This window comes from Belonocnema kinseyi, chromosome 5, assembly GCF_010883055.1.
Source record: "Belonocnema kinseyi isolate 2016_QV_RU_SX_M_011 chromosome 5, B_treatae_v1, whole genome shotgun sequence".
Taxonomy (NCBI): domain Eukaryota; kingdom Metazoa; phylum Arthropoda; class Insecta; order Hymenoptera; family Cynipidae; genus Belonocnema; species Belonocnema kinseyi.
In genome coordinates, this window is record NC_046661.1 from 112,216,403 (window position 1) to 112,235,825 (window position 19,423).

The 19,423-nt window shown below is 25.6% G+C and overlaps 2 protein-coding genes across 5 annotated transcripts in view; one reads left to right on the forward strand and one right to left on the reverse strand.

Annotated features, from left to right (window-relative positions):
- The window catches only part of LOC117173519 (putative OPA3-like protein CG13603), a 13,983-nt gene extending 1,054 nt beyond the window's left edge, over nucleotides 1–12,929 (forward strand). Inside the window, exons 1-3 of one of the 4 annotated variants that reach the window (XM_033362149.1) lie at nucleotides 4,861–5,154; nucleotides 6,889–7,049; nucleotides 11,880–12,929. In XM_033362149.1, the coding sequence (XP_033218040.1) occupies nucleotides 6,908–7,049; nucleotides 11,880–12,388 (651 nt within the window). In that variant the 5' untranslated portion in view covers nucleotides 4,861–5,154; nucleotides 6,889–6,907 and the 3' untranslated portion in view covers nucleotides 12,389–12,929. Of the gene's footprint in view, nucleotides 1–4,860; nucleotides 5,155–6,850; nucleotides 7,050–11,879 lie in introns of those variants that run through there. The other 3 variants (XM_033362148.1, XM_033362150.1, XM_033362151.1) reach the window with 3 other exon arrangements.
- LOC117173518 (coiled-coil domain-containing protein 61-like) overlaps nucleotides 12,873–19,423 on the reverse strand; it is a 9,593-nt gene continuing 3,042 nt past the window's right edge. Inside the window, exons 3-8 of the mRNA XM_033362147.1 lie at nucleotides 16,676–16,758; nucleotides 16,345–16,496; nucleotides 15,747–15,940; nucleotides 15,379–15,672; nucleotides 15,214–15,300; nucleotides 12,873–13,011 (exon numbers count right to left, since the gene is read on the reverse strand). Of these exons, the coding sequence (XP_033218038.1) occupies nucleotides 12,935–13,011; nucleotides 15,214–15,300; nucleotides 15,379–15,672; nucleotides 15,747–15,940; nucleotides 16,345–16,496; nucleotides 16,676–16,758 (887 nt within the window). The 3' untranslated portion in view covers nucleotides 12,873–12,934. The remainder of the gene's footprint in view (nucleotides 13,012–15,213; nucleotides 15,301–15,378; nucleotides 15,673–15,746; nucleotides 15,941–16,344; nucleotides 16,497–16,675; nucleotides 16,759–19,423) is intronic.

Genomic DNA, 19,423 nt, shown 5'->3' on the forward strand with positions numbered 1-19,423 from the left:
ACAGCAGGATCAAAATGATTTCAACGGATTGAAATCTGAAATGAAAAAAATTCTCCATAAAAAAAATAATTAAAAAATGTAAAAAAATATATAAAATCCCTTAAAAAAAAAGAGACTATCGATATTCGTCGACCTCCACGTTGGTCATGAATGTTTTCACAAAAAATTGTTTAAACTGCATTTTGGGATAATAAATAAATTTTTTGAGGAATTTCATTGGCACCGTCGGAAAGAGGAGATCTTAAGCAATAAAAAAATATGTGTCTCAATTTTTTCTAGTGTCGAATAGTCTTAGTTATTGGCCGTTGAAAAGCAGTGTACCGGTAGTGGCGTTTTGGCCGTTTAAGGGTTAAACCGACTAAAGAATTTCGAAAAATATTTATTGTATTCTGTTTTAGCACTTTATAATATTTAAAAAATCTGTTTTTTATAGTGCATTTTTTTCAATAACATAATTCAAAGTTGATACATGAATGTAAAAGATTCATTGGGTCGAGACGAATCGACTGATCTATAACTTTAATATATTTTATTAAAGATTAAGGAACTTATGGCCATTTATATTATATTAAAAGTCGATTTTTATAGTTAAAAATGTCTTATTCCCATAATTTAAAGTTGATGCGAAAATCGAAAATTTACGTTGATTCGAGACGAATCGATTGACCTATAATATTGATTTATTTTATTTAACATTAAAGAAACTATGGTAATACATAATTTTAGAAAAAAACGGGTTCTCATAGTAAAACTTTTTCACTAACTTTATTCAAAATTGATGCAAGAACAGAAAAGATTCATTAATTCGAGGCATATCGATTGACTTATAATATTAATTAACTTTATTTAAATGAAGGAAATTATGCTAATTTATAATGTTTGAAACATCTGTTTTAAACAGAAAAACTTTTTAAATATTTTTAACTTTGTATTTTTTACAATTTTCTATTTTTAAATTGATCAAAATGAAAACTTCTGTTGGTCTACTAATTAAAAAATCACTAATTCTTTCTATGAGGAAGCAAATACATTAGCTAATGGGAAGGAAAGGGTTCGGAAATGAGTGGAAGCCCTCGAGATAGAATTCACAGCTAGCTTAATTAATAGTTAAATTTTCAACAAATAAAAACATTTTTTAACAAAACGATTAAATTTTGTACAATAAAAGCGAATTTTCAAACCAAAAAAACAAAACATTTTTCAACAAACAGTGGACTTTTCAACAAAACGGATGACTTTTTAACAAAATTGTGGATTTTCAAGTCAAAAGACGAATTTTCTAAAAAATTTTTTTTTTACTGAAAAGATTTCATTTTTAATTTAATAGTTCAATTCTCAACTGCAAAAAAATAGTTTTTAGAAAAATGGATGAATTTTTTAACAAAATTGTTGGATTATGACCTCAAAAGGTCAAAAGTCAACTTTTCTACAAAGCAGTGATTAAAAAAATATAATTTTGATTTACATTTTCAATCAAATAATTAAACTATTATCAAATAAATTGATGTATGATCAACCAAAAATATAATATTGAACTTTTCATAAAAAGAATGAAGGTAGAAAACAAGAAATAATTGAATTTTTTAATTGGGTTCTATTAATTCAGAATATATATCCATTCTAGAAATAATCAATTGAGGTCGATAAGAAACAATATAACTAATATCTCAATCGTTCCGAATCGTGTTTCTTAATTGTGCCAAAACGATTGACAACGATTAAGCATTTTGCATTTCCAATTGTTTCGAATCGGTTACTTCGAATTTGGCATGTGATGGCAGAACTTTTTTATGGCGGGAATTATTTAAAAACAGTTATTCACTTTTTTGGAAGAATATAAATTTTAAACAGTGTTTATTACAAAATAAAGTTAATAAAAATTGTATAGATAATTTTTACCCCACGAAATGGGTTCTACGATAAAACGTGTGCTAATAGTATTATACATTAAAAATATAAAATCAGATACGCGATAAAAATAAAAAAGTTGATTTTATATTAGTGAAAGCAGCAAAATTGTTTTGTTTTGTTACTGTTATGCGCTCTTGGTTTAGTTATTGTAGTGAACATTTTATAAAGGCTTATAGGTTTTGAAATCGGTTGAGATAAAAAAAAAATTAATCGAATATTTTTAAAATTAGCTTAAAAATGTTTAATAATTTTAGATTTTAAAAATAAGACAAATTCCAAATAAAAATGTTCAATCATTTTAAAGATTAAAGACTTTTAGAGCCTTCAATGTGCAACACAATTTTAAATTACAAGCGATTTTAATTAAACAATTTGTACTTGAATGTACTACAAATTGTATAATTTTAGATCAATTTATTGAAAATTATTTGGCTTTAAATTTAAATTGTTAAAAAATTAATCATTCAAATTGAAACCTTTAAAAAATAATGGTATAGTACCAAATCACAATAAAATATAAAATGCAAACATTAATAATAAAATAATTTATAGCTGAAAACCAAAACTGGAAATGATTATAAAAGAATAATTTAAAATTAAAACTTTGGTGACATTGCAAGCGTTTTAAATTGAACAATTTTCAATTAAATGCGTTAAAAATTGTATAACTTTTAACCAATATATTGAAAATTATTTTTTTTTAGATTTAAGTCGTTAAAAAATTAATAATTCAAATTTAAAGCTTTCAAAAAGAAGGGTATAGTACAAAATCACGATAAAAACTAAAATGCAGAAATAAAAAATAAAAAAAATAACTGCTGAATACCCAAAACGGAAAACCATTACAAAGTGATTAATTTGAAATTAAAACTCTGATGATTGAATATTCTTCAATCGATAATTTAATGCTTAAAGTATTTATTAATTTCAAATTGAAAACATTGAAAGAATATTTCAAGAACGTGAAACATATTCAGAAAATCGATTGTAGTATGATTTTATTATTTAAAAAAATTCCATTTCTATTAGAGATAAAAATTTTTTACCAGGAAGAGGTCTCAATTCTTAATTCCTAGCCATTTTTAACACATAAATTCATCTTATAATAAAAAATCTCTCTATTAATTAAACTTTCTAAATATAAAGTAAATTTACTTTTATTATTATTCACAAGGTAGCCACTAAAATCGAAGAGGAATCATTTTCTTGCAAAATAATGTACACAGAATAGAGGAACAGAATAAAACTCAATATTTTAGTTTTCAAAGTTGCACTTTTTTAATTAAAGTATATAAGACTAAATTGCAAATTAAACCATTCGAAGTAGAATTTTTCTGAACACTGAGAATTTTAAATGTACAATTAAAACATTTGAAACCAGATATTTCGTGTTTCAGAAGCCTGTAACGTTGTAAATTAAAAAATTATGCCATGTGAAATTGAAGTAATGAAATATGTACATTTTTAATCTTGTTGCTATTTGATTAATTTGAGTACAAATTCAAAGATTTAAAAAATCAACTTTTTAAAATTCGGCCTCCTAAGCTGCTTGATAGTAAACTTATTAATTTTTTAAATTTTAGCCTTCCAAACTCAGTTTCAAAAAAATTTTTAATTTAAAATCAAACTCTTATTCTTTGATATGCTAAAATGTAGAAAAACGTCCATACTGTTACATGAAAGTTTACGAATATATGATTTTAAGATTAGGCCTAGACGAATCAAATTATTTTAAATGTTAAAAATTGAATATTTTAAATATTTAAAATTAGAAACTTTCGAGAATTTCAAATCAAACTTATTTAAAAATCCATAATTCTTATATTGCAAGAAACCTAAAATTATTGGATAAGTTTTTCTACAAAAATTTAAAAAAATTCAATGAGTTACCTACAATTTATTTAGCCCGAGTTTCAAAATATTAGCGCCATCCTAGGTTCTATAATGATTCCAATCGTTTTCCATTGGGTATCTATTATTCTGAGTAATAGGTTAATATTGCCACTACATTATTTTGATATTGCTATAATTATTTACAAGCGGGTTTTTACTCTTTAAAACAAACAAATGTCTACAATATGAATACAAAAAGAAGTAAATAAAGATTTTACAACAATATAACCACTAAATCAAACTACTACTACCTACTTGATAATCACACTATATCACTGACACATCCGTGAAACGGCATGATTTTTGCATGTTGTTATATCCCAAGATGCTATCGATTTTTCATTCCGTATACCGCCTGAACAAACATTCTAATTTTTGTTCTTAACATTTTTGTTAAATTATTAAAAATTTAATTTCTAACCAATAAAAGCGTGCGCGTCATGTGTGTTACAAAAGAATACTGCAGAGGGCGTATTGCATGCAAGTGCATCCACTCAATTCAATACGATTGGGAACAACTGACACAGTAAGCAACAATTTAAACCGATAAAACTATTGATCACCCTTAATCGTCGTAAATCGTTTCCATATGATTATTTCTAGAAAGAATTAGCTCAGAAAACTGGACATTTTGCTAAGTCGTACTATATTAAGGCTTCCCTCCATTAAATGTCTTATTGAAACCAATAGAAATTGACAAAAGGAAATATAGAACCATATAGGGCCATTTAAAAATTTTATACGGCTTTATATGGTTCTATATATCCTCTTGTCCGTTTTTATAAGTTTCTATAAGGCATTTAATAGAAGGTTATTTATAATAAACGCAAATGTTTTAATTTAATACCTGATAGCATTTTTTAAAATACTTTAAACTTGCCCGCCACAATATTTGAAACTTTGAAACATTTCCAAAGATTCTTGAAACTTTACTTGCAAAAAGATTACACAGAAGTTTTGATTAATATTTTATTAATTTTTTAATTCTTCTCATTTAATTTTGATCAGTTAACTAATTGTTTGGATAATTTGACATTTAATAACATAAAATTTGAAAATTTTGCAATAATCGTGAATAATTGAAAGCTGGTCAAGTTGCGTCCCTGGTTTTTAGGGTTTTTAGTAATGGCCGATGATTATTTTCGTCTGCTATTTAGTACCTGCACGATAAAAAATTTCACAAAATTGCAATCACCAAGTATTTTTAATGAAAAAGATATTATAAATTCTCTTTTGCGAAATTGCACTCTTCGCGTGATTTTTTAATCCAACAAAATTATTGTAAAGCCGGTAACTATTTTCTTCACAAACTAGAATGGCTGTTCATTTCCTCTCTCGCCGATTTTGAAGGTATAGAAAATAACAGTTTTTATTCATTTTTAATAAACAATAGTACCTTCTTTTTTCTTAAATTAATTTTTTAGTCATTCTTTGATATCTATTTGTGTTTATTATTCTTTAGGAAATTTTTTTGGAACAAGTAATTTTGGAACGAAGGTGAGACGAGTATCGACCTTTGCACAAAAATAGTTAATTTCATGGTCAGAATAAAATTTTCATCAGGAATTTAGTATAAAAAGTGTAATTGAAAAATGGAGTATTTTTTCAAACATATTTTTAATATTTTAGTTTTCATTTCTTGCTGATTTAGGTTGTACAATTTTAAAGTGTACCTTTTCTGGTTTAAATTTGCTTTCAAATTCTTTTGGCATCAACTTGGAATTAATTCTTAACCTTTTTGTTTTAAGTGCTTGATAATTTACGGAATTCGCATTTTTTATGAGTTTTAGAATATAGAAATTTATCAGTGTCAAACGTCATTTGATAAGTTTGACAATTGACAAGGTTTGATTGAATAGTTTAGAGGTTATGTTCCACTTCTAAAATGTTGGACAATTTTTCATAAAAATGAGTCCAAATTCTGCCTTCGTAACATGTTCCTTTCTCAAACATTTCCAGAGCATATATATTTTTTGTGAAATGTCCTGATTTTTCATGCCGATAAAAACGAAAATATGCTATTTTTATTGCGTGGACCTAAATCTTGTTCACAATTTCAATATAATTTATAAACTTAAGGAATTAACATACAAGTTCATTATTTTTGTTAGAAATTTAACGATTTTGTTCAAAAACAAAAAGTCAGTATTTTGTATTGAATATTCAACTGTTTCGGTTTAAAATAAAATTGTTTTGGGTTGAAATATCAACTACATATTACATTTATCGTTGACAATTTAAATACTTAGTTAAAAGCGAAACTAATTTGTTAAAAATTCATTTTTTTTGTTAATGATTCGTCATTTTAATTCATAAACCTTTTTTTGTTGCAAATTTTGTTGGAAATTCTTTTTCAGTTGGTTAAAAATGATTTTTTAATCTAAAAATTTAACTATTCCATTTTTTAAATTTATCGTTTCTAGTTAAAAATTCATGTATTCTGTGAAACATTAATGCCTTTGATTAAAATTTGTACTATTTTGTTGATCTTTTTTTCAAAAGTTATATTTTTAAATTTAATTATAACTATTCCATTTTTGTTTTACAAATGTATCATTTTGATTTGAAAATTAATTTTTTTTTTACAAATTCAAGTATTTTGTCGAAAATTGTTTTTTTTTGTCAAAAAGTATTTTTTTAACTGTAAATATAACTATTCCATTTTTGGTTATAATTTTTTTTATTCAAAATTTATGTATTTTGCTGAAATTTGTCTCCTTTTTGTAGACTATTGTAAGCTCTGGTACTTTTTGAACCCCAATTTTAAATTTGACCGCACTATGCGCTGTGATTAAGGAAAAATTTTGTTTTTTAACTCTTAGTTTTCTTTTTTTTAATAAATATTATAAAGGAATGAAGATTTTAACTAAATCAGTCTATTATTGTCTTAAAATTGAAAGAGTGTTAAAATTTTATTATGTTTTTATTTCCAAGTTTAGAAATACAAAAATTGTGAATGAGAACTTTGAGAAAATTGCTCCTTTTTTAGTTTGGTCAAAAGCCAATAATTATAATTAGTTTTCGATTTTTTTATCTTATTTTCTAGGTCATTATTTAAGTATTTGGTGAATTTTCCTTCTGCAGAAAAAAAGAAATCAAAGAAATGGTGGTGGGTGTCTTTCCAGCCCTAAAATTGGGCGTTCTTTTTATCAAACAAATCAGCAAACCCTTGGCCAAAATGCTCGTCACTCAAGCCAAGAATCATCACGTTTTCCGAACCTATTTTATCATCCCGCCAGCTCAATGTAAGTAAATATTATTTTTAAACTGGCAAGACTAATTTAAAATCATGTTTATAACTTTTAAACTTTACAAATTTACATCTCTTTAATTTAAAGATCTGTAAAGAAATTATGCTACTTCCCTTATATTTTTGAAAACAACTATTAAGGGCGTGTAAAAGTTCGAAACGTCGAGTCAAGTTCGGGTACGATCGATATGTCGAGTTCTTGAATTCTTCGAGCTGTTCCCTTTATTTTCAAACCAAAAGCAGTTGAAACAAAAATGATTACATTTTTACCAAAAGATTCCAATCTTGTACAAAATAGTTTCTACCAAGAAGATAAATCTTCTAATAAAAAAGACGAATTTTCAATGAATTATTTACTTATTAATATAAAATATTTATTATTTAAAAAATTAATTTTCAAGTAATTAATTCAACTATTAACAAAGTTGTTAAATTTTCAACCATGAAAGATGAATTCCCAAATAAATGAAATTGTGAATGTTTTAATCGAAAAATATTTTTATTTGATATCAAAAACAGTTGAATTCATCCAAAGAACACAAATTTGCAATGAAATAGTTAAATCCTCAAACAAAAAATATTAATTTTCAAGTAAGAAGATTAATTTTTCGACCTAAGGACAAATTTTGAACAAAATACATTAATTTTCAAAAAAATAGTTTCATTGTTAACCAAAAATTAAAAGGATTTTATAGATTTTATATTAAAACTTAAAGTGTTGAATTCATAAACAAAAAGAAGTTTTAACAAATTAGTTGAATCCTCAAACAGTTACATTTTTAACCAAAAAGGTTTAAATTTCTATTGACTCGAATTATTGCTAAAATTATTTAATTATTTATTAAATTATAAAATATTTTGAAATATTTTACAATTTTAAATTGTTTTGGAAGTTTATTACAAAATTTGAAATATCTTTTAAAATTATTCAAATTTTTTCTAAAATTATGAGAAAATTCTTCAAAAGTAAAAAAAGCTCCTAAAATCTGTCAGATTCTTTTTTTTTCGAAATTTTTTTAAATGTTCTGAAATATTTGTAAGTATTATCTCAAAAAAATTTTCATAAACAAAAAGATCATGTAACATTTTCCCAGGAATTTTTTAAAACAATTTTTATCATGAAATCTTAAGAAATTTGTAATTGTCTTCTAAATTTTTCGTTCAAAATCTTCAAAATCTTATCTTTTGTTTTAAATTCGTTGGAAACATTAGAATATTTTCAATTCCTAATTATTTTCGTATCTTTTCAAACTTCTAAATGTCTTTTAAACATATTTGCATTTTTTGTAACATTTTTTTATTTTGAATATTATCTTAAACTAAATTTAAAAAAATTTTATTTTAACATTTTCAAAAATCACGATTTTTACCATTTTTAGAAAATTTTAATTTATTTTTTAATTGTTGTTGGTAGTAATTAACATTTTCATTTGAAAATTCAACTATTCCATTTAAGTATTTATTTATTAATTTGTCAAAAAATATGTGTTTTTTTAGTGAAAAATTATTTTTTTCTAAAACTGACAATTGAGAAACTTAGAATTGGTGGTTAATAATTATATTTTTGAGTTCAAGTTTCAACAATTTGGTTGAAAACTGATTTATTTGGTCAGAAATTCATGTGTTTAGTTGAAAGCCATCTTCTTCTGGTAGAACATGAGTACTTTTGGTTAAACATTAATTTTACCTGCATTTAAAAAATGATTAACTATGTTTTTAGTATAATTCATTAATTTTATTAATCGATAGTGTTAATATATTTAAGAATATCTTGTAGTATAATTTGCCAAAGCTATCTGCTTTAATCATATTATTTGTATCCCCAGAAACTAAAAAAGAATTATTTATATTAAACTCGCGACAATGTATACATATTCCAAGTCTATTGTTTACAAAAATTACAAAATATTTTAATTGATCCGTGATATGAAAAATTATTCCTGGAAAAAATTGAGATACCTGGAAAAGACCTGGAATTGCGAGGGATTGAAATAAATTTTTTCTTTTAATACTGTAATTAGAAAAATATGGAATCTTTAAAGAAGCTTATACCTTTCTGCTCAGAGAAGAAATATAAAACATAAGATTACATACTTTTTGGTGCCCTAGGATTCAACTTATTTTTCTTTAGTTCATTAAATACATTAAAAGTCAATGTGTAGGTGTTGAGGATGACATAAATTTACCATATTTAAAAAATTGTGAAAATTAAAAATTACCGAACAAAAGAGGAGCATTAATCAACATTATATAAAGGAACATTAAACATTCGAAATTGAAATAGTCGAGGAGGATGTAGACATTTTATTTTGCATTCCTGGTGGATGATAAAAAATTAAGTTCTTTAAAGTTTTTCTCATATACTGCATTTTGTTGAATTGAAAGACAACAAATTTTCAATGTAAGAGAAATATATTTTTGGTAAAATCGCAAATAACTTTTGGGTTAGTTTATTTGAGTAATTTTATTTTCAACTGAAATAGTTGAGAAAAAAGAGTGTTCTTTTACATATCTGCTTAATTATCTGCTGAAACTTTCTACTTTTGAAAAACCTATCAAAATTGAAAATATTTTATGGCTAATATGCGAAAAACTTAATACTTCTCAACAGAGTATAGTTTATAGATTTTATAGGCTAGTTTAAGTATTGCAAATGTAATTTTTTATTTCATTTCGACCTATTACAGGGTTAAGGGAATATGCAATTTCCTTTTGAATATTTTTGTTGCAAAAATGTATTTTGACTAACTTTGGCTACTTGGATTCTATGTAATGATTCTGGAACTGGCATTATTAAAATTTTCATTTCAAATTGCTGCAGACATCAGTTTGATTGATTATTAGTATTTAACATATAGTATTTCAGGGTGGCCGCTGGACCGGGAATTTTTTGAGCCCGGGAAAAACCGGGAAATGACAGTGAATTTGTTTGGTTTGACAGGGAATTTTACAAATTTGTAAAAGAAACATATTTCCACGTTCGATTTCAACAGTTTTGAAATAATTAGTTGAATTGTTATGTTTTTCAGTTATGCTATTATTTAGCTTACAATGAGTAATTCAAATTTTGTTTACTTTAAAAATTTTCCATTAAAAATTTTTATTTTTAATCTTACATTTGTAATTTAAAGAATTTTTAAATGCTTTCTCAAAGACTTGAACAAATAAAAAATAAAAGCCTTTGATGTTGAAAATTTCGGATAAAAAACATTTTGATTTAATAAAAAAATTTTTCAACTTATCTGTACTTTAAGTGAACAAAAGGTGAACAAAAGGTGAACAAAACGATTTTAAATCAGTTCAAACTTTAAGAACTTTCAGATTTTAACGTTAAAACTTAAACTGTTTCAATTTGAAAATCTTATTCAATAAACAAATGTGAACGTGTGACTGAAAGTTTATAAATTATTTTCAACTTAAAAATAATATAATAATATATTCTTAATTAAAGGATTTTATTAAATTAAAAATATTGTTTCAGTCTAAAGCATTCAATTTTTAACCCTCTCAATTTCCAATTTTTAATTAAAAAAAAAGATTAATTATTGAATATTTAGCAATATTTGAATTTTTATTTAAGAAAAGTAATTTGAAACCAAATATTGAAAAGTAAAGAATCTTTAACTCAATTTTTTGACATAGAAAGCCTGGAATCGTTAAAATTTCGAAGAGCCTTTAAACTTAGAACGTTACAATTTTAATTGTTGTATTTGAAAAATGCTTCATTTGTGAGTGAAATTTTTAAATTTTGATGTATAATTTACAAATGAACATTTGTATAAAAAATTTGAGTAATTCTAAGAGATTATTAGGGGTTTTAAAACGATTAAAAATTACCATGCAAATTTTAAAAAGTTTTATTAAAATCTTTTAGAATCTTTTTTGAAAATTTTGTTTAAATCTTTGAAAACATTTAAAAATATTCACTTAAAGTAATTTTTCAAAATAAAAAATAATTTTTGATTTTCCTATTAATCTTGAGAAAATGTTTTTATTCTTTTGAAACCTTTAACAGCTCTTGAAGAGAATATAATTTTTTTGTTTAAATCTGCGAAAATCTATATTTTGTTTGATATTAGGCTATCATTTCAAGTTTTACATTAAGTTTGAATCTTTTCAAAACTTCTACATATCTCTTAAAATTACTCAAATTTCGCCTACAAATAAGAAATATTCGATTGTTATTTATACATCCAAATTGTAAAGCATTTTTCTAAAATTTGCAGGATTTTCTAAAAATTATAGAAAAAATTCAATTGAGATATTTAGAAGTTCTGAAAAAATTTCCAAAATAATTTTAAATTTAAAACAAATTTAAAACAACTTCTGGATTTCTCAGTTAAATTTTTTTCAATTTTTCAATATTTAATATTTCTAGCTTAAAATTCCTTAAAATGATATAATTTTGAACATTTTAAAGTTCATTGATTGATTTTTTAATTTAGAGTATTGAAAATGATAACGTGGATTTATATTTTTTTATATTGAAAAATGTTAGTACCTTTAGTTTTATATGCGTAAATTATTGAGCACTTGAATAAAAAATTTTTTAATTAAAAACTTTTAAATTTCAATTTTAAACGTTCAAAATTTAACAGTTCCACTTTGAGTTCTTTCACTTGCAGCTCAGTTTTTATTACCGGGAAATGACCGGGAATTTATTTCGTCGATTAAAACGGCCACCCTGTATTTAGATAAGCTTATATTTCTCTTAAACCTTAAGTTTTCATTTTTTTAACATTAGCTTTAATTACTTAAACCTATTTCTTTAAACAATTGGATAGAAAATATAATTTTCACATGACTTTTCTTTGTGTTTCATCAGTTTACCATTGGGCGGAGGTAAAGGCAAAAATGTACGTAATGAACCTGGGGAAACCAACAAAAGTCGCAAAACTAAACGAGGCGATGGCAATTGAACTCGGCGCGAATTTAGTCGGTGAAATAATAATTTTCACTGTCGCTGGTGGCTGTCTAATTCTCGAATACAATCGACAAGCAACGAAAGAAGCAAAAAAGGAGGAAATTCGTCAAATGCAGTTAGAAAAATTCACAGCCGACATTCAAGCTCTCTTTGAAACGACACAAGTCCAGGAAGCAGAGATCAAATATCTCAACAACGTCGTCACCGACATGGCCAAGAAGAACAAAGTCAAACTCCCAGAAAAAATAGTTCCAGTTCCAGCTAAAAACCAAGTTGAAACGAATAACAATTTAACAATGAGCCAGCTTAGTGAAAAGGAAAGGGAGGCCGAAACCGAAAGGCAATCTATCGTCCATCGAGCAATTGCTTCTTTCAAAAAGGAAGATTCTAAGGACGACAAACTCAGTTAATAAGTTCGACATCGATTCTTAAGAATCAAAGGTTTCCATTTTAATGGTTCTTTTAAATATTTTCAAAGGATATTCAATATTTAGACGGTATATTTCGATATTTAGAGTGAATATTTATTGCAAATATTTATTACCCGAATGATGCCTTTTTTATAAAGAGGCACAAGAAGATTTCTAAAAAATATGTATCAATCGACAAAACCGACCGAAGGGAAGTATTTAGATTCCTATTATTTTTAATGAAAATCGAGCCGCGTTTCTTGCTGATGTGTTTTGTATCTCTGTGGTTTACAAACCTAGAAGTGGAGAATGTATTTTTTTTTTAGTTTTATTCACTATTTCAAAGATTTTAGCTGCCCGATTTATCACCTTTTCTCTTCTTCTTTTTTATTTGATACAAATAATGAAATACTTGCTTCCCTGAAGGCTCTCTTGTAAATATAGTCAAGGCTCGTACTTGTATTATACTTACATACTGGCAATGTTAAAGTATAATATGTATATTATATTATTAGGATATACATGTACATACAAATGAAAATGTCTTTAGTATAATTTTATTCCCTCGCGAAGCATTTTTTGCAGAGTTTGGATCCTCGTTTCCAGGTTTCGGAAATCGATTTCTAGATATAAAACGTACTTTTCAATTTAATTATGTATGTAGGGATCACAGTTTCTCATATTTCCGGCGTTTCCCCCCTTTTTAAATTTCCCTCCCCTTTCTCTTCATAAAACTACATTTGCGAATACAATATTTAAATTATGCGGGAAATTTCGTACCGGAAAGTAGTCCCGAGTTTCAATTATAAAATTTAAACTTTCATTAGCTAAACATTGAGTAACGAGACTTAGCTATAAGTTACATACATTAACTTATATTTTTAATCTTATTAATAACAAATTTACAAATGTTTACTTGCCCGATTTCAAATTAAGATATCTAGAATTGGAAAAAAACGTAGAAGCTAAAATAATTTTTCAAATTAAAAAGTATCACGATTTAATTATTAAAGATGGTACTTTTAAAATAGAAAATAATCTTGATTATGAGAACGATTTCAAACTTTTTTTGTATATCCTTTTTTTATTAAAAAGTTTATTCCTTTTTATATCGCTGTGAATGAATTTCCAATGACCAAACAAGGAGATGATCAGAGTTCGATTTTTTTTAACTTGTACGTTCCCTACTGATTGTGAGAATCCATTGGATGACTATTAATTTGCCAAATATTACTTGACAATGGCCAGAAGTGTTCGAAAAAATCAACTCTTATTCGAATTTTGCTTATGGATTTAAATAATCAATTATTAAATTAAATTTGTACTTTTCTTTTTTTTGCAACAATTGAATTTTCAACTGTTGAAAATTTAGTCCACAATTTTTTTCAATTTTCAACAGTTTAAAATTCATTTTTTGAAAATTGAAGTCAATTTTTGAAAGTTTAACAAAATTAAAAACTGAATTTTCAACTGTTGAAAATTTAAAAAAAAATTATAATTTACCTTTCAACAGATGAAAACTCAACTGTAGGAAATTGAAGAGAATTTGATCGTTGAATTTTCAACAGTTGAAAATTTGATTATTGAAATTGAAAGAAAGTTGAACATTGTTTTTTCAACAGTTGAAAATTCAATTCCTTAAAATTGTTTGTTGAAGATTTAATCGTTGAAAATTGGAAAAAAATTCACGACAATGGAATTTTTAACTATTGAAAACTGAAGAAAATTAAAAATTGAATTTTCAACTGTATAAAATTTACGAAAATTGAAAATGAAATTTTTAACAGATGAAAATTCAATTGTTGAAAATTGAAGAAAATTTATTTTTTAACTGTTGAAAATTGAAGAAAAATTGATGAATGAATGAATTTCCAACAGATAAAAATTCCATTTTTGACAATCGAAGAAAAGAGAATTTTTTAAAGTTGAAAATTGTAGAAAATTGATAAATGAATTATCGACAGTAGAAAATTCAAGTTTTTAAAATTGAAGAGAATTAATAATTTAATTTTCAACATTTCAAACTTCTATTGTTCAAATTTAAAGAAAATTTCATTTTTAATTGTTGACGATTGAAGAAAATGTTAAAATAAAATTGAACATTGAGTTTTCAACAGTTTTATTTTCTTTAATTTTCAGCTGTTGAAAACGCAATTTTTTAAATTGTTTAAAATTAAAATAATTAATTGTTGAATATTAAACAAGATTAAAAATAGAATTTTCAACTGTTTAAAATTTAACAAAATGGAAAATGAATTTTCATTTTTTTTTTAAATGAAAGAAAATCGATAATTGAATTATCAACAGATGAACATTTCATTGTTGAAAATTAAAGAAAAATTAAAAATGAATTTTGTAACAGTCAAAAATTCAAATGAATTTTCAACAGTGAAAAATTATTTTGTTGAAATTTGAAGAAAATTGAACATTGATACTTAAAAGTTGAATTTCCTTCAAGTTGAAATTAGAAGAAAATTGAACAATGAATATTTAAAAGTTGAATTGCCTTGAAGTTTAAACTGTTGAATTCAACATGATAATTAAATAAAGTTTTTAGTATATAGAACAAAATTTTGGAAAAAAGTAGATTTTTATAAAAAGCGGGTCACTATTGCCAAATAATGCACTCATAGCCGAGAATTTGGGAAATTTAAAAGAAATCCCACCTTTGATTACCTCTTCGTAACTATATCCTTCATCTTTCCCCTATATTATTCCACTTTTTTGTCAAAAAATTACCCGATTTCTTTTTTTTTTTTGAGTTTTTTTCACGCTGTGATCCCTGAATATGGATTTTTTAAAAGAAAATACAGTAGAATAAAAACCTTTAGTTTTAAATCGACCCGATTTTTTGACATTTCGACGTGGAGATTCTTGCGACCTGCAAGATTTTCTCGACTCGACCGAGGATCCTGAAAAAATATTGGATTTTATAAAAATGCCTGAATTTTAAATATCGAAATTGATGCAAGGACTCATTTTTGAAAAACCTCGGGATAAACTGGAGGTTTTTATTCGACCAGAAAATGATGGGGAGGGACTTCTGCTTCGTCTGCAGTTTCGTAAACTTTGAGAAGAACAAGGAGGAGTTGCTCGTCTTCTCGAAGCTGGACTTCCATCTCCTGGTTTTCTATTAACTGTTTGAGTTAATTGTCGAACTTTGAGAGTGAGAGCTGTATTTTCGGTTCGTAATTTTTGAATTTGGGTTCGGAAGGATGCCCGCTCCTCTGCAACGTTTTTCTCCAGAGCTTTTATTGCATTCAACAAGTGTCGAGTTCCTTTTCCTGAAAAATGTTATATTTAATTTATTTTCAGATTTTTTATTATTATTTGGAAAATATTTTGTGGAAAGTAATACCAGAGGCTAATTTTTGATTTTCCTGGATAAGTTTTCGATTGGCTAGTGTTAGTTGTTCGGCCCTTTTTTGCAGTTCTTTGTTTATTCCTGTTGAATTTAGTTTTTCTATTTCAGCCTCAAGTCTCCGGATAGTTGCTTGTAAAATTGCTGGATCTGGAGGTCCGCAGTACTCCAAAGGTAATGGATAATGGATTCTTAAGGAGTTTTCGCATTGGGAAATGATCGGTTTAGAGAGAGACTCGGATTTCCGATAATTAAATTAGTCTTAGGTAGATATAATTATGTATAAAATAAAAAATTAATGTAAGTTTGAAGGGCGGTCTGAATTTTATCCAAAAAATTCATTTTAATTTACTAACTAAATTGTATAAAATTTATTTAGATTTGACATTTATTTCAAATTTTTATTCACTGATAAGTAGTGACTGAGTGATTAAAATATTAATTTAGTAATATTAGAACATGTGTAAACATTTTTACCCGCGACTATTTAAATTATCACTCTCTAAACGAAACAAATTTCTCTGAACTGTAATATTACTTTTTGACTTATTTAAGACTTTTATTTATTTTTTTCATTTATATTCCTTTGTCTTACCGATCAAATTCCACTGTATAAGTGAGAATGAGATACCGTCGATTACTCCCCCTGTGATTAATTGTAGGATTAGAAGAGTTTTCAGCCCGCCGAGAACGTAAAAGTTCCAAATCTTCAAAAGTCAGAAGGTCAAGACTGATACATTCACTAGTCTGGAAAATTCAGTTTAATTTAAAATCGAATTTTGTAATTAATCTATTTTTATGGAGTATCTGTCGATTTAATAAAATTGATATAATTCGATTTTTAAACAAATTATGAAAATGATGATTGAAATATTAAATCACTATTAGCAGATTATTAGTTTGCGATAATAAAAATGTATATTTACTTTCAGTAGACCGGATTGCAGCATCGCTACGAAGACATTGAACTGTTTGTAATTTCCAGTTTTATGAGTCAAATTTTCTATGTCTGAGAAAAAAATCTCAATTTAAAAATTTAAAAGAGTTGTCGTTTTAAGTACATGAGGAAAAAATACTTCAAAGACAATTTTAATTGATCTATGTAATGATTTTATACATTCCTGATTCCTAAACTTTGTACGTTGCAGAATATTGCTTTTCAGAACATTCAAGATTAATCTAGAAAATTCCAGAATGATTAAGAATTACAGAACAAACTACAAATTTCCAAAAAAAAAATTGAAACATTGCAGGATATTCTATAATATTCCAGTAGAACGGCCGTGAACATTATAGAAACTTGTAGACTATTCCAGAATTTAAGGAATACTTTTAATTTTTCTAAACTAAAGAAAATTTCGTGAGTTTTCGAAATAAAGAACTTTCAGTGGCATTTTAGAATACGGTCAGATACGGTTAAAATTTTGCTCTAAAAATGAGTGAAAAATAAAAAAGATAAAAAGTCTGTGAATTTTGTTAGTCAGGGAAGATTAGAAAGAAGTCAGGGATTACAAAAAATTAAAATCGGGAAATTTTTGTAAGAAGCACTTTAATTAACTGAAAAGAACAATCAGGGATTTATACCATTTGTTTAAGGTGCAGTGTCTATATATTCACTTTTTAAAAGACAAAGTCACTAGAGTCACTTTTTAAAGATAAAAGTCGTTATAGTCTGTTTTAAATGAAAAGTTTATTTTAAGGTATTTTAAAAGGTTCAAAGAAATTTTCATCAGCTTTAAATTATTTTCAGGTATTTCAAAGAATGTAAAAAATTTTAGCATATTTGAACAAAAATGCTAAGGAATCTTCAAGAACTTTGGAAAGTTTCAAGGGACTATAAAGGGTTTGATATATTTTAGGACATTTTAAAAGATTTCAATACATTTGAACAGATTTCGATCATTTCAAGAGATTTTAAAGGATTTTATAGATTTTAGTTTATTCACAAAAACCGAATGAATTTTTAAGAGCTTTAAAGAGTTTCAAAGAATTTTAAATATTTTAGAGTATTAAAAAAAATCCAAGTAATTGGAAGGGATTTCAAAAAATATGAAAGGCATTGAACTATTGTATGTTATTAAAAAATATCCCAAGGATTTTTTTTATTTATTTCAATAATTTAATGGGATTTTAAAAAATTGGAAATATTTTATGGAATTTTTAGAAAATCCAAGTCATTTTAAGGGATTTCAAAAGATATGAAAGATATTGAAATATTGCAGGTTATTGAAAAATATCGCAAGGAGTTTTTAATTTATGTGAGTAATTTAATGGGCACTTTCAAAACGTTCAAGAAGTTTCAGGGGATTTCAAAAGACTTGTAATATTTTAGAGAGCATTAAATGATTCCATGGAATTTCTAAGGCATTTTCAAGAGATTAAAAGAATTTGAAGAGATTTCCAACGATTATAATGATTTTAGGGTATTTAAACAAATTTTGAAATATTTTATGGTATTCCAAAATATTCCAAAAGTTCTTAACAGATTTCAATAATTTCAAGAGATTTTGAAGGACTTTAAATACTTTAGGTTTTTAACAAAATTCTAAGGAATTTTCAAAAGCTTTAAAAGTTTCAAGCAATTTCAAAGGATTTGAAATCATTCAGAGTGTTTTGGCATATTCAAAGACATGTTTAACAGATTTAAATTATTTCAAGGGACTTTCAATGACTTTAAAGATTTCAGGGTATTTCTAAAACATCCAAGGAATTTTCTATAGCCTGAAAAAGTTTTTAGGAATTTCGAAAGATTTCGAAGGCTTTTAAATCATTTCAGGCATTTTAAAAGATTCAAAACCATTTTCAAGTGAATACAAAAATGTCTAGGAATTTTCAAAGATTTGAATAATTATAAGGGGGTTACCAAATTTTCCATGAGGTAAAAAGAATTTCCTATAATTTTAGAAGGTATGGGACCTCTATAGTTTAAATTATTTTTGAAGAATACAGTACACTTGTTACATCTTTGACGATTTCAATTATTTTAACGGATTTCAAAAGCTCTCAAGGCACTTAAGTCAATTTTCCAAGATTTCAGGAAACATCAGATTTAAACTATTTTCAAATATTTCAAGACATTTCCAAAGATTTTAAGATATTTTAAAAGATTTCAAGGAATTTTCAATTGATTTCATTAATATGGACAGATTTCAGCGAGTTTGAACGATTTGAGGGTACTTAAAAATATTTCATTGAAATTTTAAGGGAATTTGAAAGATTTTACAGGATGTAGAATATATTAGAATATTTTTAGTAGATTTTAATCATTTGAAGTGATTCCAAAGATTTTAAAGATTTTAGGGTATTTTTAAAATCCCCAGTGAGTTTGAAGAACTTAAAAAACTTTTTAAATATTTCAATAGATTTGAAAGGCATCACAATATTTTTGATTATTTAAACATATCTCATTGAATTTTTAATTTATTTCAGTAATTTAATGGTATTTTAAAGAATTTGAAAAATTGCAGGGTATTTTAGCAGATTCCAAGCAATTCTTAATAGATTTAAACGATTTCAAGGGGCTTTCAAGGTATTGTAATACATTTTTCAGGATTTCAGGAAATGTCAGATTTCAAATAATTTCACATCCAGAATTTATTGACAAGAAGTGAGGGATTTCGTACGGTTTCAAATATTTCAAGAGATTGTCAAATATTCTTGCACTTATTTGTAAT